Below are 27,108 nucleotides of genomic sequence, written 5' to 3'. Positions count from 1 at the left end.
TGATATTGCTGAGAAAACGAGGAAAGATGCTGTTCTCTCCCGTGTGCTCACTTGGGTGGGGAGGGGGTGGCCAGGTGGTCCGCATGAAGACAAATTCAGGCCTTATGCGACAAGGCAGCTGTTTGCAACCCACGGGTTACCTGAGACCATTGTATCAGATAATGGGGCAGCTTTTGTATCCCAAGAATTCAGGGCATTCTTGGCTGATAACTTCATAAGAGGGGTCACATCCGCGCCCTTTCATCCATCCTCCAATGGGCAGGCGGAGCGCATGGTAAGAACAGCCAAAGAATCCATTGCGCACTTAATGGAGGGTAACTGGTCAGCTCGCATCGCGCGAATGTTATTTTTGCAGCATGCGACGCCGTGTACTGCGACGGGCAAGTCGCCAGCTGAGCTGCTCTTGGGTAGAAGATTGGTAACGGCGTTGGATTATGTCCACCCGGATAAAATGCCAAACCGTAATTCAAGAGCAAACCCCCAGGCTGAGACTGACACAACAAGGTATCTCGCCCCTGAAGATCTGGTCTGGGTGAGGAACTATTCACGAGGTTCGCAGTGGGTGGCTGGTGTGGTCACCCGGGCTAGTGGACCTGTGTCCTATTATGTGACCTTGGAAAATGGGCAAGTTTGGAAGAGACATATAGATCAGCTGAGGCGCCGGGCGCTCAGCAGGGAAGAGTCTGATAATTCATCCCTGGCTAACGACGCAGAGCTGCAAGACCAGACTGAAAATGGCCCAGAGGTGCAATCACCAGGGGCTTCAGCAAATGAACCAGGGTCTGCTAGTCCTCAGGATGACGAGGTACAGGTAGGGGACCCTGAGATGTCTGGGACTCCTTCTGTTCCTGACGAAACCCCTATAGCAGCCCCCCTACCACAGGTGACACCCAATCCAGAACCGGCAACACCTGTTGTCAGGAGATCAAGTAGACGTTGTAGGACCCCACAGTACCTGAGAGATTACGTCTGCTGTGCTCACTAGGGGGGGAGGGGTGTTGTGTAATGAGTCAAATGATTTTATATCTGCATTATTATTGTCTGTATTTGCATTAGGGTAAAGTAACTGCCTTTTGGTTCCAGAGGGTACAGCTACTATTGGTTCATTTAAGCTGATGTATTTGGATCCTCTGTCTTATTGGTTGCCTCCGAAAGGCAGGACTGTGATTGCCTGAGATTGTTCCCTCCAAAATGTATCCTTTCTAGTTAGTTCCCTCTCCCTATAAATGTAGCTCTCCCCTCCTCAGGTCTCAGTCTTGTTGCTTTAATAAAGAAGTGTTACTAGAGAACTGTCTCCAGCATATTATGTCAAGAGAGCTGAAATCACAAACCCCACGTCACAACAGCATGCGTGCCCACTGCCCACAAAAGCAGTGTGGGGCAAAGTGCTGTGTTCCTCCCAGACGCCCCCTGCAGTGTATCACTCACTGGGTTGACTTCCTGATCTGTACTTGCAGTTCTTTATATTTAGCACTGGGTCCAGTTACGGTAAGTCTCAGAGGCTTTGGCTATCTTGGCTACCTTGCTATCTTTGAAGGTATGGGACTTGATTCCTGGTTGAAAGAAATGCCTTGGTTGTCCTACCCACTTGCTTTAAAACAACTGTACAGTGGTACCTTGGGTTACAGACGCTTCAGGTTACAGATGCTTCAGGTTACAGACTCCGCTAACCCAGAAATAGTACCTCGGGTTAAAAACTTTGCTTCAGGATGAGAATCAAAATCGCATGGCAGTGGCACGGTGGCAGCGGGAGGCCCCACTAGCTAAAGTGGTATCTCAGGTTAAGAACAGTTTCAGGTTAAGAACGGACCTCTGGAACGAATTAAGTTCTTAACCCGAGGTACCACTGTACAGGTTGCGGGTTTGTTTTGTGGTACCAATTCAAGATGCTCATGTTTGTGTTTAAAGCCATAAATGCCTCAGGCCCCAAATAACCAAAAGTCCATCACCTTCTGTACAGACCCTCCCAGGTACTTAGACTGGCAAAGAAAACCTTTTAGGAGCTTCCACAACCATCGTATGCTGGGGCAGTAGTAGCCCTTAAGAGGGCATTCTCATGACAACACCTAAGTTGTGGAACTTGCTCAACACACTGGAGTTGCTACCATTATTAATTTTAGTGATACCCTACCACTAGCAGGGACTTTGACTCCATAGTGAGCTGATTTTCTGTATGTTATTTTCTTACTTATTTTCTGTATGTTAATTCCTTGCCGACGAAGTTGTTATCATTCCGGTTACACAGCGCGGCCCAGATCTTGCATGGTTGTGTAGAACCTTGGGTTCCTACCTACTGAGAAACCTGGTAGAATCCCACAAAATCAAAACCCATTATCTGATAATCTCGTTTGTTTGATTTGGTTGTTAGAACTAGTTTCCAAATTGCTTTTCTCCCTTTTGTTACGTGCTATTGTTCAGTTTCCGCTTGTAGCATTGTGCCGCTGATATTTTAAAAATTGCTAGTGTATGCTGCTCTAAAAACAGCTTTTAAATGCTTTTCAAGGAGGACAGTAGATAATAGGAATAAAAGAATAGCTATGTAATGGCATTATTAATAGGGAAATAATTTAGGGGCGATTAAGGAAGAACAATTTTTTATTGTATGGAGAGGATCCAGAAGAATGGACTGATTACCTTCTGCTCTAGGCTCTTCTAGCAATCAATTTTCCTTTCTAGTGTTCAGTTGCTTGCTAATTGCATCGATTTTATCAAATATGTGTACAAATCAATTCTGTATTTTAGTACTGTTAAAAGCTTCCTTTTTCCCTAGCAGGCACAGGTGATTTGATCATACTAATCATATTCATTGTCTTTCTCTAAAATGTTAATTGTTACTATAGCTTGCCCTTGTTTCTTTGCAACCTTTAAGGCATGTGTGTTAATATGGCTTCTGTCCAGTTCCCATTTAAACATTTGTCGATTGCTCCCAGTATGTGGGATGGGTCTAGACAACCAGTTGAAAACTGGAGTTGCTTGATGTTGTTGTTGTTGATGATGATGATGATGAATACCAAGCACTAACAGCAAAGAGAGAATTTGTATATTGCATGCTGTAATTGGCTAGAAAGGCCCAGTATTCAGAACCCTGCCTTGGAGAAAGTTCATAAATATATGCTTCAACCCACATGCTCATGCTGCTGCTGAGACAAAGTGAGTTCAGAATGTGGGGGGAATTTCACATGGGACTGCTCTTCTACTTCATAGAATCATAGAGTTGTCGAGCTGGAAGGGACCACAAGAATAATCTACTCCAACCCCTTGCAATGCAGGAATCTTTTGCCCAACATGGGGCTTGAACCCATGTCCATGAGATTAAGAGTCTTATGCTCTACCGACTGAGCTACCAAGCCACCAAGATCTCCATAAGCAGGGATTTGTTTATTTTTTACCAAGGGGGGTGCACCTGCAAGTGGGATTTCCCACCTACCATTCTGAATATCAATTCTAAGATCAAGCAAGCATGCTGGAGCAGCCAAGGTGCACCCATTGTTAGAAACTCACATATGCTAGGTGCCAAATGGCTCCTTAAACCAAGGTTATAGTCACCAAAATGGAATGTCTAGTTGCCATTTTGGGATCTGATGGCTCGAAAATCAAATTTTTCAATATTATTTTTTTGGTTCCTGACATTTGTTTTGATTGTGTAGGTAATATATAATGGATAGAATTCGACGGTATGTGAAAATAGTCAAGATCCAGAGTTCCCCAGGCATGTACCTCCAGGTGGTAGAGATGTCAGGTACCATCCAGGTGCCCAAGCCTGGGCGCAAGTGGCCGATAGCCAGATGCAAAATGCGCCTGGCAAATTCCAGATGCTGTGTACCACGTTCTGATGTGCATTAGCAACTGGGGTGGCAGGAAAGGATTGCAGGAGACTGGCAAATTTGACCTGCCTCCATCCCACTCCAACCTGCAGCTCCAGATCCTGACTTTGAACCACAGCCAGATGTTCTAAGCAAATTGAGACAGAAGTCCTGCCCTGCCAGTCAAGCTTTCTCTTACTTTGATCAGCTGAGAGAACTGTACTTATTATAAAGGTGAACCCCCACCCCGCCACCCCGAAGGAACTATGGCTTTGACAATATAAGTTTAGATAGCTGTATTTCCGCAGTTCTAAATTCAGTGTGGAACATACATCATATTTATATGATGTATCATATATTTATATGATGCATGTAGATAATAATCTCCCTTCAAGTCCCTCCTCAAGTCTACCTTTTCCATGGAGCATGGAAAATATCCATTCCCAGCTGCAAGGAAATTAAAGGATATATAGCAGCATTTTCTCCATTCTTCATGTCTTCATTTCTTTTCCCTCTCCCATCCTGCCTCTTATTTTCTCCCCATTGCCAGAGGTTAGACTGTAATCCTTGGGGCCCTGTCTTTCTTCTGTCTTACGCCATAAGGTGCTATGTTTATCAATGCCACTGTATAAATAACTCCCTCCGTATAACTGAATATATGTGAACTAGGATTGCAAAAACATTTTAAAAGAAAAAAAACAAGTGAAATTTATATGGCCAATCTTTCCAGTTTGAAAGAACTCCACGGACTATACATTTAAAACCAAGTCACCGCCTGAGACCTTTCTGTATTGCAGAAAATGTACAGAGTGTAAAGCAAAAGAAAAAAAGAAAACAACCTTATCCATTTGTGTTTGTTTATGCCCATGGCAGTTTAAATTGTTCCTGTCAAACATACCTCTTTTCTAAGATATACGTTCTTTAAGTAGAAGCTACCCAGTTCTGCACAGGGGAACAATCTCTGGGCTGTTCTATAAGTAAACCCAAGAAACAGATTTACAAAATTGACACCGGCTCTTTTGTTTCTTTCTGTTGGCTTTGTTTTGTTTTTGGTTTGTGAATCAGGCTGCCAAGGAGAGTTTTCTGTAGTTTGAACTTCTAATGGTAGGTTCACAAAGCAATTTCATTTTCCTCCAAATGAAAATTCGCTGGATTTTATGACATTCTGACACTTGCTCTTGTCAAAGCAACCCTGGAGGTAGATTTTTAAAAATTCTCCTTTTACATCTGGAGACATCAAATGCAGTGATAGTAAGGAAGTAAACGTTTGATTGAGACACATCCTTAATTCATGCACGTGGGTTTGCCAAGGTTTGCAGCCTTATGGCTAACAAAGCCCATTGAGGTCTTAAGTAGAAATCCTTTACTATCTTATGTGGATTGAATTATACCTTTCAGCTGAGAAATTTTAAGCTTTTTTTTTGCTTTAAAATGCTTTATTTGTAAGCAGTTCACAGCCATTGGTTTTAAAATGGTGTACTCATAAGATCTGTGCAGCTGGAACATGGCACAAATGCCTAGTCTTTGTGTGTAATTTGACTTTGCTGTGAGCTATGTGTTGGAGGATCACAGCAATGGATAGGGAAAGCCCTAGTGTATATGCCAGCAATAATCTCAGCACATGCCACTCACAGGCAGGAGGATGTCCCCAGTCTAATTAATTCCAGGATTCAGTACCACATCTAATCCAAAATAACACCAATAATTTGGCAAGGAATCTCCCACCATGGACAAAATAGTCTCCAAGCAGCAAGCATGCCCAACGATACCTGAATTAATCACAGATTCTTATGCTGTTTGAGGGAAAAACGACCCTGCCCCCTTTCAGCTGAGTAAGGGTACCTTGCTAAGAAGCTATGAATAATCAAAGCAAGAAGTTTCCCTTTTGCTTTTATTTAGAGCTTCCGGTTTTAACCACTTTGTGTAGGGGGCACAAGAACTTCACTTAAAAGAGGAAGCCCTCTCATGCCACATTTGTTAGTGAAATCAAGTCGGGATATCCCAAGAAATTCTCCACCTATGTCATTGTCATGAAATGTCACGTGGGTATAACCCTCAACCCCCTCTAAAAAAAGGCTGTTTCTTGGCTCTCTCTGCTCCATGAGAACACTGTCCTTGCTGCAGACCACGAGAGCTATTTTCTTGATTTCCTCCGCTGTATGTTTCTGTACAGTGGTACCTCGGGTTAAGAACTTAATTCGTTCCGGAGGTCTGTTCTTAACCTGAAGCACCACTTTAGCTAATGGGGCCTCCCGCTTCCACTGCATGGTTTTTGTTCTCATCCTGAAGCAAAGTTCTTAACCCAAGGTACTATTTCCGGGTTAGCAGAGTCTGTAACCTGAAGCGTCTGTAACCCGAGATACCCTGGCATTTCAAGCAGCAAAACAGCTCCTAAATCTTGCATATCAGCGTGTTGTAATCTTTAAACCTTTATTTATAAATAAATATTAAATTGCAGCTGTGGTGCTAGCTTTCTGGAGTGAGTGCAGTAGGATTGATCCATGATGAATTTCACAAATTAATCAAGGTTACTGAAGGCACTGCAATTCTATGTGTGCACAGTGGTCTCCAGGACATAATTGCTATGTCCTCAAAATTAGCCTTTTAATAAATACATGTGTAAGATGTGTCTGCAGTGGTGCACTAACAGATCTGGTAACAATGATGAGTTTTTGCCACACGCCATGATTTGTCATACTAGCCTGGTACTCATTCTTAAGGCAATACAATGTTCCCATGAAAGATAAATTGATGCACATTTATAATTTTCTGGCATAATGGATGGGTGGATAGTCCCAAACTTTGGGTGCAGGTCGTTGCTGGCATGGGATGATGGGATCTGCTGTATTCAAATCCACTGCAAGTTGTCCAAAAATGGGGAGTTGTGAGGAGGGGAGGTTACTACTACAGTGGTACCTCCGGTTACGAACGGGATCTGTTCTGGAGGCCCAGCCGTATCCCGAAAACTTTGTAACCAGAGGTGCCCTTCTGTGCACACATGCACACGGCGAAACCCAGAAGCATACACTTCTGGGGGTGCCGCGTTTCCAACCCGAGGTTTGCATTACCCGAAGGTAACGTAACCCGAGAGTCCACTGTATAGTAAAAACCTCTCTTTTTTGTGCTGCATTTCATACCTCAGACAAATCCTATACAAACCTACTCAGACCTTGCATTCATTTCAGCAGAACTTGTTCCCATCTTTATGGCATCCGTCTTGGGAGACAATGGAGGAGTGTACCTTTGAGGGAGAACTGCTGGTGAGTTACCTTGCCTGTTATGGGTCTAGAGACTGAAATGGGGGAGATATGTTTTGTTGCAGCTGGGGCAGAGGAAGACATCCGGTTGCTCTGCTGCAGATGTACCACGCCACTTCTTCTCTATGCATTCCTCCCATCTAAATGTGTATTTAAACATTAGATGAGTGGCTTGGCAGTTATTTTTCTTTGGGTTTATCCCATGGTACTTGTGGGATCATTAAAGGCTTGTAGCCTTTCTCCAGGAAGTGGTAGCCTTCTTTTGCAGCAGAACAGTAAAACTATAAACATTGCACTCGTGCCAATGGACGAGTCTGTGGGGAAGTGGTACAGGCAGCACATCCATTATTTACTAAAGGGCATTTTAGGGGCTGGTGATGGGGGCTGTCCTCTACATATGGTATGGTTGCCATATTTCAAAAAGTGAAAATCCAGACACAAAAGTTGTTGGGCTTGTTTTGTTTTGACCAAAGTTGTTGAGTGTTCGTTTTTGAAAAATCTGAAAATTAAGTTTTAAAGCTATTTTTAAAGGAAATTCACCAAACAGTCAACACTTCCGATATGGGCTGCCATTCGCCCAAATTTCCACAGACATTGTAACTGGTATCTGAAAATTCTGCCCAGATGCTATTTTTGGCAGACAAATGCCAGATATGTCCAGGAAATTCTGGGTGTATGGCAGCCCTATATGCTCTGTAAAAACCAATGTGCAGGGCAGATTACAGGAAGCACGGTGTAGTTTGTGCTGGATGTGAGGCCTCTCTTCATGCTGGAACAGAGTACAATGATACCTCCGGTTACGAACTTAATTTGTTATGGAGGTCCATTGTTAACCTGAAACTGTTCTTAACTGAGGTACCACTTTAGCAAATGGGGCCTCGCACCGCCACCACGTGATTTCTGTTCTCATCCTGAGGTAAAGTTCTTAACCCGAGGTTAGCAGAGTCTGTAACCCGAAGTGTTTGTAACCAGAGGTACCATTGTATCTTAACTGTAGGAGATGGCCAAACCTAGACAAATCGTTAGTTTTTGCATGTAGCAGGGGTTTGTTTAGGGGTTTTTGCTTGAGTCAGTGTGGTCAAGCAATATGTAGATTAGGGCAGCTTCAGGTCCCAGACCAGACGCATGTGCTAAGCATCCCAAATACAAAACAGCCTGAAAAATAACAGTGGCAGGCAAGAATTCTACCACGGAACCACCAACGGCCTTAATAAAAGGCCTAAATGTAAACTTCATTTTAAAGGAAAAGAAAAAATAAACAGTTGCCTACCACCCTGATCTGCGTTGAGCAATCCTAGGGGAAAATATTGTTGTGTACTTGTACAATTATGCCCAAGTACAGTACAGTACAAGTACAAGTACAGCCCAAACACAGTGTGAACAAATTCCTTTTACTTTGGCTGATGCCTATCTGCAAGTCACACTTTCTAACCTGAAGGATCCGCCTCCATTCTGCAATATGTGCAAGGCAGCTGGTGTTCAGATACTCTCTGCTTTATTTTAATTCTGCGTGCTTTCAATTCTGAGCCCGGAGAGCCTAAGCTTAAGCATATATTTGAGCTGGCATTCCATGGATTTTAAACAGAAACTGAGCACACACCTTTCTGAAAGGCATAAGCAGCATTATTTTCTCTTTTCAAGAAGCCAGAGTTAGCCAATGTGGAGCCCTCCAGATGTTGGACCTCCCACCAACCCCAGACAGTGTTCAGGAACGATGGGACTTTTAGTCCAGGAACATCTGAAGGCGTTGGCTGCCCCTGTGCCAAGCTATTTTTAAGGTTATTCTTGTTTTACACACATCTGTGCATAGACAGTCCCTTCAAAATTGGGTTGAGACTGTCCCTTAATGTCTGAGTTAGGGCAAAGCAGAACTACAAAGCTTGGCTTGTGGGCTGCCCTGAGAACAGGCTTATTCTGTTTATTTTAAGTAGGCTAAATAGCCATAGAATTTGCTATGCCCCTTTCCCCCTCCCAGATATCAGGGCTCTGCAGTCTCTGGGAAGTGCAGCTCCGCCCCCGCCCTTCCTGCTTTGCATAATTTCACACACTTCAAGTCCATCTTTTGTATTAGGATTCCCAAACAACTACATAAGCTATTGGGGCGGGGTGGAGAGAGAGAGAGAAAGAGAGAGAAGAAAGACAAGGGGTGTTACAACACAGAGAAGATAAATGTACCGGCTGCGCTAGAGGCTGTCCTCAGGCTGTTTGTTATGTGTCTCAAACACTGTCGCTACATTACACACTTCCTCGATCTCCGTATTACCCTACAAGCTTGTCGAACGGGATCCTCTGTTGCAGATTCTAGCTTACTCTGACCTACTTCTTTCCTGTGTCCCAGCAAGCTGTCAGGAACTATCAGAGCACTGGGAGCTGAAACAAACACTCACCGAGGGCGAAAGCAAGCTAGTCTCGAGCGAATGTAATTAGCTGCGTTCTAACTGGTTTGTTTGCTTTATAAATCACATCGTTTTTATTTCTCCAGATTTGGAGTAATTGTGTTATTGTGGTGGGGTGTTGTTTTTAAACCCCCCAAAACCCTGTATCTAAAATTTAAAATATAATAATGAACTGCTCTGTTTAAGATTCAGGAATGGTTAATTGGTGATATACAACAGATAAACCACACTAGAACTTACTTTGTCAGAGGAAAATAAATTAACCCAATATTCATTTATGCACTGCAAAGGCAGTGGCTTATTACTTAAAACCCTGACATCCTTCATTTTCTTTTCTTTTTGGGGTGAAGAATTCATTAGGGTTATGGTTCACAGCTTCCAAGGTAATCCAGTATTGCATGACAGCAAAACAAAAAAATATTGAGGGCCATACAACCCCCTGGCTGGCTCCCAGTTCTATTTTTTCTCATTGTTTGCTATTGCAAAGCCTTAAGATGCCACCTAATGGTTGACAATCTACTATTCTAATAACACGTGGCTTATAATAAAATAATGTGGCTTATAATAAAATAAATAATAAATAATAAAAAGGTGCTTATAATATGGCATCTTTCAATATATTCTACCCAGTCTACAAAGGATGCCAGGGTGGAAGTGAAACTGTCTGACCCAGAAATGCTTGCCTTTTGTTCTAAGTGTAAAGTTCAATTTCTGTGATAACTCATTGTGGGAAGAGGGAGACTCTGCCACATGTTGGCTTTCATATGTTCCATGGCCGTAACCTAACTATCAAACTGGTTCTGTAACTGAGCTTTGATCAGATTTTAGGCCAAGTTTCCACTGGCATTTAGTCTCTTAGAATAAAGGGTACAGATGCTTGGGTATTAAATATCTTCTTGTTCAGCCAACTGCTGTTGGTGAAAGTTTACAGACCGTAGTAGTTATGTGTATATTTATTTACCGAGTGATGCTCACTCTAGCTCCATGAATGGTTTGATACAGGTGTAATGCCAAAACCCACTGTTTAGTGTTACGTGCCTGAGCCTTATGCGTGAGCACACTTCTTTCCTCTTGTCAAATACAAAATTCTCTTCCTAGTTTGAGGCAAGCCATGGTTTGCTGTTGCATCCAATCCAGCCAACTACATTCTGTGCTTGCCCTACAAACCACAGTTCAAAAGCAGCCATGGTCTGCTTCAAGCCAGGGAAGGAAGAGAATTGCCATGGGTGAAGGGAGGAAAAAGGAGCACACTATGAAGTTTTGTTCCCAATAACTGTGCTTAACCATGGTTTGGCATTTCCTCTAACCATGCCTCTGTCTCTTTTTAAGGTTCTAGACCTTGTGATGATATGTACATAGCTTGGGGCAGTTCTGGATCCTTTACTGTTGCTTGAGATTCCAGAGGCCTCAGTGGTACACAGTGCTTCTATCAGCTTTGCCTGGTGGTCCAGCTACTCCCCCATCTGGACAGGGATAGACTAACATCTGCAGTATCTGCTCTGACAACCTCTAGGTTAGATTACTGCAATGTTTTATACATGGGGCTGTCCCTGAAGACAGTTCAGAAACTTCAGCTGTTGCAGAATTTGGCAGCCTGGCAACTCATGGGGACGGGGGGTGGGGGGAGACAAGACAGTTTGATCGTATGAATTAGCCTGACTTTTCCAGGCCCAATTCAAAGTGGTGGTTTTGACCTATGGAGCCTTAATTGGCTCAGGATGGCAATACTTCAATAACCTACACAGACCCCGCAATCATCCTCTGAGGCCCTTCTTCATGTGGTGTGCCTCCCTTGTGAGAGGTTCAGAGGATGGCAGCATGAGAACGGGCCTTTTCTGCAGTGGCTCCCTGTTTGTGAAATGCTCTCCCCAGGGAGGTTTGCCTGGCACCTTCATTATACAACTTTAGGCTAGGGCTGAGTGATAATCTGGTTTTCAACACTGTGATATATCACCAGCTAAACATTGTGATATACTGATATATCACGATGCCTGAAGTAAGGACACAGCTATGCAGAAGCATTGTCTGGCTTCACAGTTTTTCCTATATTGCGATTTTTGCGTAGTGCGCATACCCCAATATCACAATATGGACATCAAACCAGTTTTGGGCGATATATCAATATATTGTCTAGCCTTACTTTAGGCACTAGATGAAAGTGTTCCCCCTCAACCTGGGTCTTTGGCTGATTAACATCCTATAGCCTTGTAAATGTGTTTGTGGGAGGGAGTGGAGGGGAAATTAATAAAAATTATTATTATTATTATTATTATTATTATTATTATTATTATTATTTTATTTATTTATATCCTGCCCATCTGGCTGAGTTTCCCCAGCCAATCTGGGCGTCTCCCAATCAAGTGTTAAAAACAAAACAGCATTAAATATTAATATTAAATCTTTTAAAGAGAAGATAGCTGCTTATTTCCTTCACATCTGAAGGGAGGGCGTTCCACACGGTGGGCACCACTACCAAGAACACCCTCTGTCTGCTTCCCTGTAACCTCACTTCTCGCAATGAGGGAACCGCCAGAAGGCCCGCAGCGCTGCATCTCAGTGTCTGGGCAGAATGATGGGGGTGGCGACATTGTCCTCCCCCTTCTTGTTATTGTTTTTATTTTGTATTTTGTGTTTTTATGTTCTGAACTGTCCTGAGATCTACAGATGACGGGCACTGTACAAATTAATTAAATAAATGAATGCTTGGCAATGTGCAGGATTCCACCCCCATCCCACCTCCCACAGCCTGTCCTGGCATGGATGTATAGGATATAAATTTCTACAACAAGCAAGTGGCATCTGACACCTTGGAATTTAAGGGCCAAATTAGACATGAACAGCTACCTATTTTGCTTTCGTGAACTAATTACAGAGGCGTGGGAGCCTGATTCTCTCTGTGAAAGCGGGGGGTGGGGTGGGAAGAGAAGGCTTATATTACCCTCCCCCCCATCTCACATGGCTAGGAGCCCGCGGCTAGTTTGGTCCTTGGGCCAAAAACTTTTTCTGTCCCTCCTCTTGCTGTCAGCTTCTGCAAAATGCTGTGGAGTGGGTATACAGTATGCAGTTCATCATAGATCTATCTCGGGTATACCTTCGTCACAGAATTGTAGAGTTGGAAGGGACCATGAGAGTCATCTAGTCTGTCTCCTGCTGCAGTGCAGGAACCTTTCGCCCAATGTGGAGCTAGAACCCTTGGTCCTGAGATTAAAGATGATCATGCTCTCTACCAACTGAGCTATCCCACTTCATTCGGCTTGCAGAGCATGGGCTACCCCTGGCACCATTATGGCAGCAGAATATTCCCAGCCCGATTTTATAATAGAATTTGCCTGGTTCTGTTTTGTTAACCTCTCTTTCCTCACAGGACACAGAGGTGGAATGTTCACGGTTGCTCTCCTCGTTTAACTTAATCGGTCACCTCCTACCCACTAGTGACATATCTAGGGAGCCAATGAAGTATGTTTAATTGCACATGTGTGGACTCTGCAATTTGGTGGACAGATGGTGGCTGAAAGGTCCTCCCCCATATACTTCTCTCTGTGTTAGAATATATTTGATACCACAAGAGGTCATGTTAGCCTAATGTGAGCAGTTTTGCCATTTCTAAATTTAAGTGGAAGGGTGTTTTTTCTCCCCCCCCTTCTTTTGCTTCTAGTTCAAATGATTTTAATTGGATGCTTTCATATTAGACGGACACCAATCTTGTATCCCCTTCTGTTTGTAATAAGAGCTGAGAGGAGGCCTTGCTGCTTGATAAATGGGTTAATTTTATTCACCAAGCAGGTAATGGTAATCCGTATTAATAGGTGCAAATAGGCTCTTGATACCCAAAGGGGGGGCATCTAATTAACATATTATTGTTGGTTTCAGCTCTCTGCATATTTGTGAGCAGAAAGGCAAAAGCTTCTATTACAGTCTTATAACCTATTTGTCACACCAGCAGAGTGGGTGGGTGTTCAGTCACTTCCGTGTTTCATGCTTGTTTTTTAATTTACCTTTATTTCGCTGGATGTGTTCACTGAGTGATTCCGAAAGCGTGCGCTTTCGTTTCTTTTCCTTTCCTTCTTCATGCACTAATCTTGCTGTTGGCATCTGTTGGTACACAAGGAACCTAAGAATTAACCCCTTCTTGCTGTGTTTTTTTATTTTTAAGTTGTAGCATGCCTTTTGCAGGCTTCCATCATTTCCAGGTTAAAAGTAAATAAACCATACACAGTATAACATTTCAGCCAATTTCACTGTAATTCTATATAGTATTAAAACAGGATGTTTCTGCAGGTATACATTGTTCTTCGTGTTGAATGCACTAAGTGCTTGGGTTTCTTCCGAGACCGCGCAGAGACTTCCTGAATGCAATATTGGTAGATAATGGGGAAAGTGTTCATCTTTTATAGGGAGAAAGACAAAGGATTCAGAATCATCTTTCCCTCGCCTCATCTCGCTGTCCTCTTTCCTGTTCCTTAATCACAAATCTCTATCTCTCTTTCCCCCCAGCATTGCATCATTAAGCATATTTCCTTTATTGGGGGAGCTAAGAGGGGGTGGAATATATACCCAGAGAAATATACTTGCAATTATATTAGCACTTCTGTAATATTCTTACAGAATATTCACACACACAAGTTAGGTGTGCATGCTTATGTGCATATCAAAACTTCTAGAGTGTTGGACATAAATCACTTTATCTCACTGAACCATTATGGAAGCACCATCAAATAGATCACTCCTCTAATTACCGTATGGGGCAGTTAAGAGATGAGATCTGAACCAAGGGCTTCACAGTTTATGCTTTTCTGCTGCCCTAACCCTAACGATGCATTTAGGTACCTGGGGAACAATAATTAAAACGTTTCTGAGGAACATCAGGGCAAAAGGCTCCCCACTCCTGGTTCAAAGTATAACCTCAGGATCTATTGTTTCCCAGCAAAGCAGTTGGATCAAGCTATAGACTGCTACACTTTTCTTTCTCCGCCCCCACTCCCTTTATTCTAATAGTTTCTCCTCTTCTGAAACTGAACAAGGCATATGCACCAGTCACATCTATTTTTAGTTCCTCTCTAATCATTTTCACTTCTAATTTCTCATCCACCAAGCTAAAGCGCTGCAACAGTTGAGCTGTAAACACTGCAAGGGAACCTGGTTTTTTCCTCCTTTAGAATTGTTTTGTTTCTCCCGTCCTTCCTTCCTTCCTTTCTGTCTGCCTTGGTTTTGAGTGGTGTTAAAATATTGAAGTATTTAAAAGGCGGGGGTGTGGCGGCAGCTGAAGAGTGGACGCTTCCTCCCTTATAATATAATACCTCTATTATACTATTATGCAACTTGAAAAAGCCACGTGGCATCGTGTTTACAGAGCAACATTAGAGCCCATGGAACCAAAGGTGTCAAAGTCCTTTCTTCTTCGTCACTTCTTGGTTCTCTCCCCTGCTATCAAAACTGCAGGTGTGCAATTGTGGTGGGAAGGAAGGCACATTGGGGAGAGTAACTCCTTATGCTGCTTCCTCCTCATATAGCTCATGCTCCTCCTAGTCCACCAAACAGCTCTTGGGCAAGCTGAGTGGGGGGGGGGAGGCATGGGGAGGACGGTACATGGGGTGGAGAGAGTCCCCCCCCCCCCGTGTGCCTTTCTCACATTGTAGACCACGTTGATCCCCAAAGAGCTCTATGGCAGGCTGGGAAGGAGGATCTCTCCCTGATAGAGGTGAAGAGGGGTCTGCCCTCCTCTTCTCCACTGCGGGGGGGGGGGGGGAGAGTTTCTATGCCCAGTGCCAGATTACCAAATAGGCACTGGCTTATGGGCCCCATGCATCTTAGGGGCCCCATGACAACTGATCAAAATATTGGAAGAAAATTACAATTGAGCTTTTCTTACTTCAATGTTATCTCACTAGAACACACACATGAGGGGTGGGTGGGGGTGAGATTTGGACTGCCTCCTGTGGCCTCCACAGGGTTTAATCTGGCACTGTCCATGCCCGCTGACTCCTGAGAGCCCCCCCCCCCAATCTCTGTTTGTGTCAGGGGATGCACTGCCTCTGAATCAGGGCGTTCTACTTAGTTGTCCTAGTTGTCTTTCATGAAAGCCAAGTGGCTGTCTCATGCTTTCCATTTGTGTACTCCTTAATTAACATGCATTGTCACTCAAGAGAGTGACATCTGGGATCTGAAGCAGAATTATTTCTCATGTCTGTTGTGATCAGTGGTTTGGCAGGGATGCAGAAAACCCTTTACTGAGTCACACGATTCTGTGTGGGGCATGCAAGCCAGATGTTTGTGATGTCCTCCCTGCTGCTTGGCAGGCCACTGCCACTGTTCTGCTCCCCCAGATGTCTGGTCAAGTGTGACAGTTCTTCTTGGTCTGCATGCAACCTGTATTGATTCCTGCCTACTGGTGTACTGGTTAGTGTGTCAGACTAGAACCCAGCAGACCAGGGTTCAAATCCCCCGCTAAGCCTTGAGGTTGCTGGGTCACCTTGAGGTAGCCGCTGCCTCTCAGCTTAACTTACCCTGCAGGGTTGTTTGTGGGTATTTAAATGAGGAGGGGGAAAACCATGCATGCCACCTTGAGCTCCTTGTGGAAAAGGTGCAAGAAATAAATAAATATCCCAGCAACATAAGGTGCTTAAGGACTTCAGTGCAGAGTTTTCTGCTCTCTGCTTTCGGGACAGGTGAAATAAAACAGCTGTGAAAAACTTTCAGCAGCACACAAATTTAGCTTGTCGCAAGCTAACACAACTTTGTGAAAATAAGGAACATGATGTTAACTGTGGTGTGTATGCTGTGCAGTCTAAACCGAGCTCTAAAAGAAGGGATTATTGTGATGCTTCATTGGAACGATGGACAGGGACCAGCAGTTTAAAATGGAAAGGGCACATTTAAAAGCACCACTGCGAAGCCTACCTTAGTGCCCTTAAAGGAGCAGGGCGCTCTTTGAATGAAACTTCTGCAGTCTTCAGAGGGCTGTCTGTAGCCCAGAGCAAAAGATTTACTGTGATTTGCTGTTGGTGCTGGATAGGGGGGCGGGGCTTCATTGCATCGTTTTAAGCCCAGCAGAATCTTAGGAGAGAAAATTGTTAAAAACAGCAACAGCAATAAAAAAGCAATAGTTGGGGGACACTTAAAAAAAGAAAGAAAGGCAAACCGTTGCTTGGAATGTTTCTATTCAAATAGGTTGTAGGCTGTTTATTGACTGCGCAGGTCATTGGTGAAAGGTCAACAGCTCTGCTGTGTCGGCAGATAAAGACTGAGGGAAGCATGTCTGAGGTCACATTGCAAAGGAATTCAGTTGTGCTAAAGGAGGGACGTTTTGGGTCTTTATTTCCTCAAAGGAGGGTGGGGGCTAAGGAGTCTGCACATTTACAATCCAAGTCTATATTAGATTGAGGATCCCCTCCCCCTGGTTTTATTTTGCTTTGCTTTAATAAGCTATTTTTAGAGCTTAAGTGTTTAAAAGCAGACAGCTGTAATTATTTATCTACCATTTTGTTTTTGGCAAAAGATGCCTTTTAAGCATAGACAGATTTGACCATTTATTATGAATTGTTAAGCCTTAGACGTGCATCTCAGCTGCCCAATTTGTTAGCAATTCCACCCCCACCCCCTTTTCTCTCCTTAATATTCCTTCAAGGAGCCCTGCAGTTTTTGAAGATGCACACAACATTCTTTGTTTCCCTAGTAAATAATTGGTCTTTAACCTAGATGAAGTGGAAGAGCAGTTACTTAACACTCTTTTCTCCTGGGGTCCTCATTCTGTTTTTGGCCCAGACTGAGAAGGCATTTCTTTTACAGAAACACTTTAAGCATGTGCTGAGATCCTTCTGACTTGGCACGGCTGTAAGTGAAGTATCAGTTTAAATATTTCCTTGAACTTGAAACTAATTTGATGCTTTGGGTGAAGAGGGGTGTGTGGGTATTTTCCCAAGGTAGAGAGAACTAGTCCAATACCTTTGCTTTCCTTCTACCTTGCATGTGCTAATCTCAAAAGAGAAACTTCTTTTATATGCACATTTTTAATTTGGAGTGAGGAGAGAAAAATCTAACCAAAGTAGTTCAGTGGTCATGGTCATGTTGGCTTAATCTTTAAAACAGGAACAGTGTCTTCCCTTACAGGGTACTGCTGTCAATGTGAATAAACTAAAGACTGTAAAGAATCGTTTTGTCACAACACATAGCTCAATTTTTCACAGCACTGAGGGAGTAACCTTGCTGCAAGTGGAACTAAACTGTTTTTAAGTGCTAGCAATCCACCTTAATCTTCCATGTTTTAATCTTCCTTGTGGTCCTTGTGTAAGGGCAACCGTGGTAGTCTGTATGTGCTCAGAGCAGCATTTCAAACCTTTAGAGCAATGATGGGAGTTACCTGTGTCCTCCCAGGTGAAAACTTCCATCATCCCTGACCATTGCCAGGCTGGCTGGGGCTTATGGGAACTGGAGTCAAACAGCATCATAAAGATTTTTTCTAAGCGAGAAAGATATGCTTTTTCCTTTTCTCTCTCCCACTCTACTCCATCCAGACAGGTCTTTATTCATTTTGTGGTTTCTTGCAATTTGTTTGGCACAGAGTCACTTCACTATCTTTGCTGCTTAGTGCACAGTAGAATAGTTGTCTGCAATTAAGGGCCAGGTTGCTGCCACCTCTGCCTTGGAGAACAGACACCTGCACTCGTTGCCAGAATTTCACAAAGCAGCCTTCTTGAACTGGATCCAAGTCCTTGCAGGCTGCACTTGGCTGGCTGGCTAAGCAGGGCCATGGGGGTGTTGTTTTAAAATCTTGTTTAAGCAGAGATCGGGTATCAGGTACCTGTCACCCTTCTGGATTCTCATCCCCCATGGAATACTGATTCCTTCCCACCATTTCCCAGAGGGCTTCTCCATTCCTTCAAGCATAATAGCTCTTGTGCAGTGGGAACTCTTTTTCTGTGGTGTGAGCAAGGCATGGGACCACTTCCTTAAACGTGTTTTAAAAATCTGCCTCTTTCCGGAGAAGTTGGAATCAAAAACGAGGAGAGAGTATTGCTAGAGAGGTTGAGATACCAGACCAAGAACATCCTGCAAGACATTATTCTTGTACTTTATATCAGCGTTGGGCAGGCAGATATGAGCCTGAAATGTGGGGTGGCATTCTTTATTATGGCTCTTGGGCAGTGAAAACCACAATGAGTGTGTCGCCTTTATTGTTTGCTATTCCATTCAAAAGGTGCATACAGTATTGTGGTTGTAGCTGCAGAAACAGCAGGGCCAGTGATTTAAAGCTCTGAAGCTGGCTGCAAGTTTGAGGGGACCCTCACCCCCTTCCCTGGTCCTGGCATCAGTGCTCTTGGGGAATGGCTATAACTCAGTGGTTTGCATGGAGAAGGTTTTGCATTCACTCCCCAGCAGCATCTTCAGAGAAGGCTGAGAGTGAAAACCTGGAGAGCTACTGCTGTAAAGCGCAGACTAGGACTGGGTGATACCTGGTTTTCACAACCTAAACATCGTGATATATCAATATATGACAATGTCTTAAACAGTGATACAGCTATGTAGAGGCATTGGCTGGCTTCACAGTTTCTCCCATATGGTGATTTTATGTGTAGCTCACACCCACACCCCATGATTTGCAATATGTTGCCAGGTCAAAAATTATGAAACTGATATCACGATATGGACTTCAAACCCGTTTTGTATGACCTATAACCCAGCCCAACACCCATCATAATTCGTGATACATTGCTAGGCCAAAAATCACAAAACCATTATCACAATATGGACTTCAAACCAGTTTTGGATGACACATATATATCACCCAGCCCTAGTGTAGATAGTACTGAGCTTGGTGAATCAACGGGATGGCTCGGTTATAAGGCAGCTTCTGGTGTTGAGTAGTGCTGGCTGCTTGGGAGCCACCATTTAAATTGACCACAATGGCCTTGGATGATGCTATATTGGAGCCGTTGTAGGAAATGAAAGTAGCTATGAGACTCAGCTCCCTGGTGCTCCCATATGCATGCTACTTAAGTAGTTTGGCATGTCCAAAGCATTAAAGGGTAACCTCTATCTACCTATGTAATGAAAGCACCCCTAGCTACTCCCACTCTGCAAATGCATGCTGCAAAGGATGCATTCCTCCCACCCCCGATTCCTTCCTCACCTTCCCTCTATGCTTACCATCCTCCTTTACTCTCCTATACTTGTAACAGTGTTGATGACTTTTCTGTTCAGTCTCTCAGTGTGTTTGCAGGCTAATGGGTTGGGTGTGCCGGAAAGGTGGCCGATCTACTAATGATTTACTGTTGATTTACTGTTCAGTGCACCCCCCACCTCTGACAAAGTGGTATTTCCTCTGTCGTTTAACCGGGGGGGGGGGGGGAGAGAGAGAGAGAAAGGGAGGGAGAACTCTTTGCGCCAACGCTAGGACACTCAGCCTGAACTTCCTTTGACTTTTCAAGACTGCTAAAGATCAGTCAACAATTTGTTCAGGGAAAGCATATTTGAAAATGCACTGTTGGAACGAAGTCCGTCAAGCAGTAACGTAGCAAGGGGGCTGATTCACACGACCAGAGGAAATTCACCATTATATTCATATAGTATGAGAGATAGTTTTTCTTTCTTTCCATGTGGCAAAATCACAAGTTCATATAGCCCGAAAGTTGCTTTTGCAGTCTGACCAAATGGGGTCCCAGTCACAAGACCGTTGTGCTCTATGAATATTGAATGCAAAGAGATGCCTTGTGGTATGGATGCCTGCCTTTTAACTTAAAAAAAGAAAAGAAAAAAGAATACAATAAAAAGAGGATAAGATTGTGCAAACTGGGCAGGGAATCTGGAAGCCGGGATCTGGATGCCTTTAAAAAATATGGTTATCAAAAATTTTCTTTGTGTAGAATTTTCTTTAACAACAATTTCCTGACACCCCACAACCACAACCAAAAGTCCTTCTAGGACTTTTAAAATTGAAACACAGCACATGTTGGGAAAGAACCTACTGTATTTTTTGCACCATAACACTCACTTTTTTCCTCCTAGAAAGTAAGGGGAAATGTCTGTGCGTGTTATGGAGGGAATGCCTACGGGTGGCATGCCTACGGATTTTCCTCCTCTAAAAACTATGTGCGTGTTATGGTCGGGTGCGTGTTATAGAGCAAAAAATATGGTATTTTCAGTGTAATGCTTAGGAAAATGAGATCAGCTAATGAAAAAGAGGTTGTCTTTGAACATGCACAGAGTGCCCTTTGCAGAGTGTTTGGGGGTTGGGAGGACAGTTTCCCTGTTGGTCTTACAGGAAAAACTCTTGTCCTTGTCACTTGAGAAATTAAACACTGTGGTCTTTAGAAATCTCTGTCTGCCTCTATGAATTCCCTTTAAGAGCTTTAAATGACGGATGAGAAATGAAAGGTGCATTCTCTTTGAGGAGAGGAGAATTCTGCAGCACTTGCCACACCAAATAGATGAAAAACAGAGCCATTGTATTAGCAGCAGCTTCTATCTTGCTCTGCTATGGCACAAAGGAGTGGCTTGCTTGACTCCAGAATTAATAGAGCAGAGAGGAAATGGCTCTTAAAGAGATGTGTGCTGGTTTCCTTCCTGTTCAGAGAATTGGAAAGCCTAGAGCAGTGAGGTAATGTCATTTCACATAACTTAGAGGGCTCTTCTGATAAAGGACAATTGCAGTAAATGAAGTGAGCCTGGGAATTTTTAAATTTTTTTATAAAGAAAAATTGTTTTAACTTCTAAAGGGTTTAGAGAGAAAAAATTCCTGGTAGCAGGCTGCATGCAAGAGTAGATAGATTTCTTAATTAAATTACTGTGCAAATAGCACAATATTCAGTGATGGTTATACCACGTCTTGGAGAATCCTTGGCACCTAAAAAGTTTATGTTGGTGCCTAGATATTTTGTATGTTTTGTTGATTCGACATCATTCCATGGCTGTTAAATGGTTCAAAACAGTTAACGGAATTTGAACTAATGAGGTAGCTTTTGTTATAAGAATTATAAGGCTTTGAATATAGAAGAAATGTTCATAAATGCACAAGGCAAACACACATAAATAATTATATAAACTGCATGTCTGAAATAGTACAGGAGAGCAATACTGAAGCCATCTTGACTCTTAATGACCCCAACTATTTCCTCTGCAGAAGGAAATATCTTTGAGAAATCTTTCCCAGTAATTCTTTTCACTTACAAATCCTTCACATCCTGTCTTGAGGGTATATTTTGTGTATGAATAGGGTATGCTGGACCTGGACTCAAGAACTAAAGTATTTACCATCTCGAAAGAATGGCCAGACTGCCCAGGTAATACAAACAGCAAAACATTATCTTGACAGACAGGAAAGAAGAATCATGCTTAGGGTTGTTGAGCTTCTTTTGGCAAAATTGTGGAGCCTTTTTTAATTGAAAATCAGCAAAAAACGACACTGCTAACATGGGTTGCCATGTGTCATATTTCTGTTGGAGACTGCCTCCTTCTGTGATGCATGTAGGATGCTTTTCGGGTGGTCTTTGGTTAAGGGGTGAGGAATTTTAAAAGTCTTTAAAGGGGCCTGCAGACCTTTGTTCTTGGTCTCTCACCTCCTTGCAAGGAGTGGGGGGGGGACACACCTCTGTTTCAACAGAAAATAAGGATCTTCCTTGCCTCCATCCATTCTTCTCTGCCCTATCACAGACTTAAGGGATACTGAATCCCTTAATGCAGAGTTGGGCTGTAAAAGCCAACCCCAGATTTTTCTAAAACACTCTCAATAATCTATCCCATTCAGGCGATACTCATAATATTCCATATAACTAAGGTATTTGGACTTCATTTGAATTCTGAGGTATTCTCTCAGCTGTCAGCCCAGCCCCAGTTTGGCGTCAGAACAACTTAAGCACTTGAGGAACACCAAGGCTAGTGATTACACTGATAAAACATATCTTAAGGCCACATTCAGTCAAAACAAATCCTGTAAGACATCCCATGAAATCACAGGATTGCAGAGCTGGAAGTATCCAAGGGTCATCTAGCCCAGCCTCTTGCAATTCGGGAGAAACTGGTACTTTCTGGGTACATAACAAGGTAAAGGGACCCCTGACCATTAGGTCCAGTCGTGGCCGACTCTGGGGTTGTGGAACTCCTCTCGCTTTATTGGCTGAGGGAGCCGGAGTACAGCTTCCAGGTCATGTGGCCAGCATGACTAGGCCGCTTCTGGCGAACCAGAGCAGTGCATGGAAACCCCGTTTACCTCCCGCTGGAGCTGTACCTATTTATCTACTTGCACTTTGACATGCTTTCAAACTGCTAGGTTGGCAGGGACCGAGCAACGGGAGCTCACCTCGTCACAGGGATTCAAACTGCTGACCTTCTGATCGGCAAGTCCTAGGCTCTGTGGTTTAACCCACAGCGCCACCCATGTCCCTTCTGGGTACTCCTGATAAATCCGCCATCAACTGAAACAAATAATGTTCTCCCTCTATTTCCGGCATTTGCACTGTGATTGTTTTGGTTACGCAGCAAGGACAGCAGCGCCCAGGGACAAGAGCTAAGTGTTGGCGGGCTTGCAGGAACTGCAAGAAATATAAAAACGTATTTTTGCGGGGGGTGGGGGGTGGCGGCAAAAAAGAGCCCAACAAAGACTGAACATTTTCAGGGGCCATGAAATGTTGACTGGCTGCTGGCTGGGGTGGGAGATGTAATGGGGTGCTGGAACTGTGAACATGCATATGCTGCAGCCTGACCTCTAAATAAGAAATTGCAATGTTTGTAGTCGTTAAACCTGCAGTGGTAGTTTTGAAATCTTGTGAGCAACGCCTGATGATATCTTTGCAACCAAAAGAAATAATTGATCAGGCTTTGGGATGCCAGGAACAGGCACTGAATCTCTGTGTGAGGGGTCCCTCTGAACAGCAGCACTCCCGGCTTGCAGCAAGAAAATCCATATCCATGTAGCTCTTTGCTTATATTTGTTTTCTGAATCACCCATCGGGCAAATCTCTAATAAAATACCTCTCTACAATTGAAAGGCAGGAGCAATTTTTCCTGAACAGCAGCGTGGTGGTATACTTTACATATTGAACAATAGCGCAATGCATCACAGAAAATGTGTTCTTGATATAAAGATTACACCACCCGTGCCTCCCACGTTTATTATCTGATTCATCATAGCAAAATCACAGACCTACAAGGGCCGTTTTCAAGCATTCATTCATCTGCATGATTTGTAATGACAGTTGTAATCCAGTGAAAAGAGGAAGTTTAAATTTTGAGTAGTTGTGCATCTCTCTGCAGTTAACGAGGCATCTAATTTCAGGGCAGATTCAATCCAGCCTGTCCTTTGTCCTGGGTTGCAGACGTCGTATTTTTCAGTTTTGCTTCCACACCTCTCGCTGCTGATTTCTATCTGTCTGTGTTAAGACCAATCTCATTTCAGAATTATTATTTTAATTTCCTTTGGAAAGAGACCAGAGGCCTAACATTGCTCCTGGACGGATCAGGGATGATGGGAAATTACTTGGTTCTTAATTCTAAACTTGTTAGTGTGCATTAACACTATTAATCATTACAGTGGTATCTTGGTTCTCAAACTTAATCCGTTCCGGATGTCCGTTCCAAAACCAATGTGTTCCAAAACCAAGGTGCACTTTCCCATAGAAAGTAATGCAAAATGGATTAATCCGTTCCAGACTTTTAAACAACCGGAACACTTCAGGGTTTGCAGTGTTTGGGTTCCAACTTGTCTGAGTACCAAGGCATTTGAGAAATCAAGATACCACTGCAGTGGCAATTGCATCGCAATACGGCACCTTTTTAAGAAAGAATATTAATAACCTCCCCTCCCATAAACAATTTAGGAAAGGAAGGAAGGAACCCCAGGTGCCTTTTTAAGAGTTGGGGGGGTTCGTTGGGGTGCGTTCGGGAAGAGCCAGAAGCCATGGCCGACCAAGCAGCTGCGCTGGTGGCATTGGCCCAGGAGAACCAGGCCTTGACTCACACCGTGCAGCAGCTCAGCAACGCGGTTATGGCACTTCAGCAGTGGTTGGACGCCCTACCGGCTCCTGGGGCCGATGCCCCGGCTCCTGGCAAGTACCCAGTGGCTTTGCCAGAGAAATTTGATGGGGCCCCGGCCAGCTTTCCCATGTTCCTTGCCCAGGCCAAGTTGTATATTCAGGGGCGAGCCCGGAACTTCCCTGACAACCGCACCAAGGTGCACTTTTTGATTAGTTTGTTAAAGGACCAGGCGGCCAAGTGAGCGTTGCCGCTGCTCAGGCAAGACTCCCCCTTGTTGACAGACTATATGGGGTTTTGCAATCATTTGGAGGCCGCGTTCGGCAACCCCCAGAAGGGGAGTCAAGCCAACCGGACAATCAGGTGGTTGAAACAGGGCAAGTCCACGGTGGCCGCATACACCACGGAATTCTGGCTGCTGGCACAGGTCTTGACCTGGAATGACTCTGCTCCTCGGGACCAGTATCTCGAGGGGCTTTCAGACGAGATACTGGACCAGCTGTCCACAATGGAACGCCCCACCACGCTAGACACCCTCATTCAATGGAGTCTACAGATAGACGATCGGCTGGAGGACCGTCGTCAGGCCCGGGGCCGCCGGCACTTCCAGTTCTCGGTGCTAGTTTTTACCAGCAGCTCCACGGCCACAGCAGTCATCGGAGGAGCCTATGCAGCTTCTCCCCCGCAGAGAAGATGCGGCGTCGGGAGGGGAATCTATGTCTCTACTGTGGCGGAAGCGGACACTACGCCCGGTCCTGTCCTGAGAAACGCCAGCCACAGGGAAACCGCCAACCCCAGTAGCTGATGGCCCTGGCTACCTGGGGTCCCAAACAGCACAGAATGGGCCCGCACCAATGGAATTGCAACACCTTATGGTCCCGGTACGTCTATACCCTCCAGGTGGGCCCTGGATTCTTACCCATGCTCTGGTGGATTCGGGGGCAACCCGCTCCTATATGGACGCTGCTTTTGCTGCCCATCATCAGGTGCCACTTCAGAACAAACCAGCACCGGTACAGGTGGAGGCAATTGACGGACGGCTCCTGCGTTCAGGTGCCGTTACTCAGGAGACCCAGCCCTTGGTCCTGTGTCTCCAGCAGCACCGGGAGATGCAAACTTTAGACATTGCCTCCATGCCCCGGTTCCCCCTGGTGCTCGGGACTGGCTGGAGGGTCACAATGTTCAGATTGACTGGGTCAAACAGACTGTGCACTTCCCAGACCCATGTTCCCATGTTCGGTCCGAGATGCTAGCAGCTGCGCCCACTGAGGAGGCTGCATCAACGCTCCCCGCTGAGTACCGGGACTATCACAATGTGTTCAAGGAACGGGGGGCAGACCAGCTGCCGCCGCATTGGTCTTTTGACTGCGGCATAGACCTCCAGCCCGGAGCGCCCCTGCCGGTGAGTCACTTATACTCTCTAACAGAGCCAGAGCACGAAGCTTTGCAGGACTTCCTGCGCAAGAACCTGGAGCGTGGTTTCATTAGGCCTTCTACCTCGCCCACCGCTGCGCCAGTGCTCTTCGTTAAGAAGAAATGTGGGGAGCTTCGCCTTTGCCATGATTACCAGGCCCTGAACAAAATTACCATCCCAGACTGGTACCTCTTGCCCCTTATTTCAGAGTTGCTGGAGCGGGTGCAAGGGGCGCAGGTGTTCACCAACCTAGACCTCTGGGGGGCCTACAATTTAATTTGGATCCGAGCCGGGGATGAGTGGAAGACAGCATTCGGGACCCGGTACGGGCAGTTCGAATACCTGGTTATGCCCTTTGGATTGTGCAACACGCCTGCTGTGTTCCAACGGTACATCAACCACATGTTCCAGGACTTGCTAGACAAGTACGTGGTGGAGTACTTGGATGACATTCTGGTTTACTCCCATGACCCGGCTCGCCATGAGGGTCATGTCCGGACCGTCCTGCAGCGCTTGCGGGAGCACCGCCTGTATGCAAAACTCAGCAAGTGCGAGTTCCATCAGCAGTCAGTGGACTTCCTTCGTCACCAACTCTCTCCAGATGGGGTGCAGATGGATCCTGGGAAGGTGGCAGCGGTTTGGGATTGGGCAGCACCTCAGAACCGCAAGGACCTACGGCGATTCCTGGGGTTCGCCAACTATTACCGGACCTTCATTGCAGATTATGCTCATCGCAGCACCCCGTTGACCCAGCTACTGCGCCCCAAGACTCTGTTTTCCTGGGACAAGGAGGCAAAGGAGGCATTTCAGGGGTTGAAGGCCTGTTTCCAGAGAGCGCCGATCTTGCAACATCCTGATCCCTCTCGACCCTTTGTGGTAGAGACCGACGACTCCAGTACAGCTCTCAGTGCCGTCTTGTCTTAGCAGTACAGACCTGATGCGCCACTCTTACCCTGAGCCTTCTATTCCCGCCAGCTCCTTCCAGCGGAGCGTAACTATACTGTGTGGGAGCGGGAACTACTGGCCATCAAGGTGGCCTTTGAGGTCTGGTGTCACCATCTTGAGGGGGCACGACACCCGGTGGAGGTGAGAACCGACCACCGGAACCTGGAGTACCTCCAGACCACCCGCAAGCTGAACCAAAGGCAGATCCGGCGGGCGTTGTTCTTTTCCCGGTTCCAGTTCCGGATCCGCTACATCCCTAGCTTCCAAAACCAGAAGGTGGATGCCCTGTCCCGGAAACCTGAAGACAACGCAGACACAGTACAGCAAGCAGT

At 44.9% G+C, this 27,108-nt stretch overlaps 1 protein-coding gene across 24 annotated transcripts in view; it reads left to right on the top strand.

The window, feature by feature from the left end:
* MAMLD1 (mastermind like domain containing 1) overlaps positions 1-27,108 on the top strand; it is a 132,549-nt gene that overhangs the window by 37,380 nt on the left and 68,061 nt on the right. For 8 of the 24 annotated variants that reach the window (XM_083722741.1, XM_083722739.1, XM_083722749.1 and 5 more), the window contains one exon: positions 6,989-7,063. The exons of 9 other annotated variants lie outside the window; for them this stretch is intronic. In XM_083722741.1, the coding sequence (XP_083578867.1) occupies positions 6,989-7,063 (75 nt within the window). The remainder of the gene's footprint in view (positions 1-6,988; positions 7,064-27,108) is intronic. 7 more of the 24 variants (XM_083722756.1, XM_083722758.1, XM_083722752.1 and 4 more) reach the window with 1 other exon arrangement.

The sequence above is a fragment of the Podarcis gaigeae genome (assembly GCF_964106915.1).
Source record: "Podarcis gaigeae genome assembly, chromosome: Z".
NCBI lineage: Eukaryota > Metazoa > Chordata > Lepidosauria > Squamata > Lacertidae > Podarcis > Podarcis gaigeae.
The sequence above is the reverse complement of the archived record's forward strand: the minus strand, read 5'-3'. Positions and strand labels throughout refer to the sequence as shown.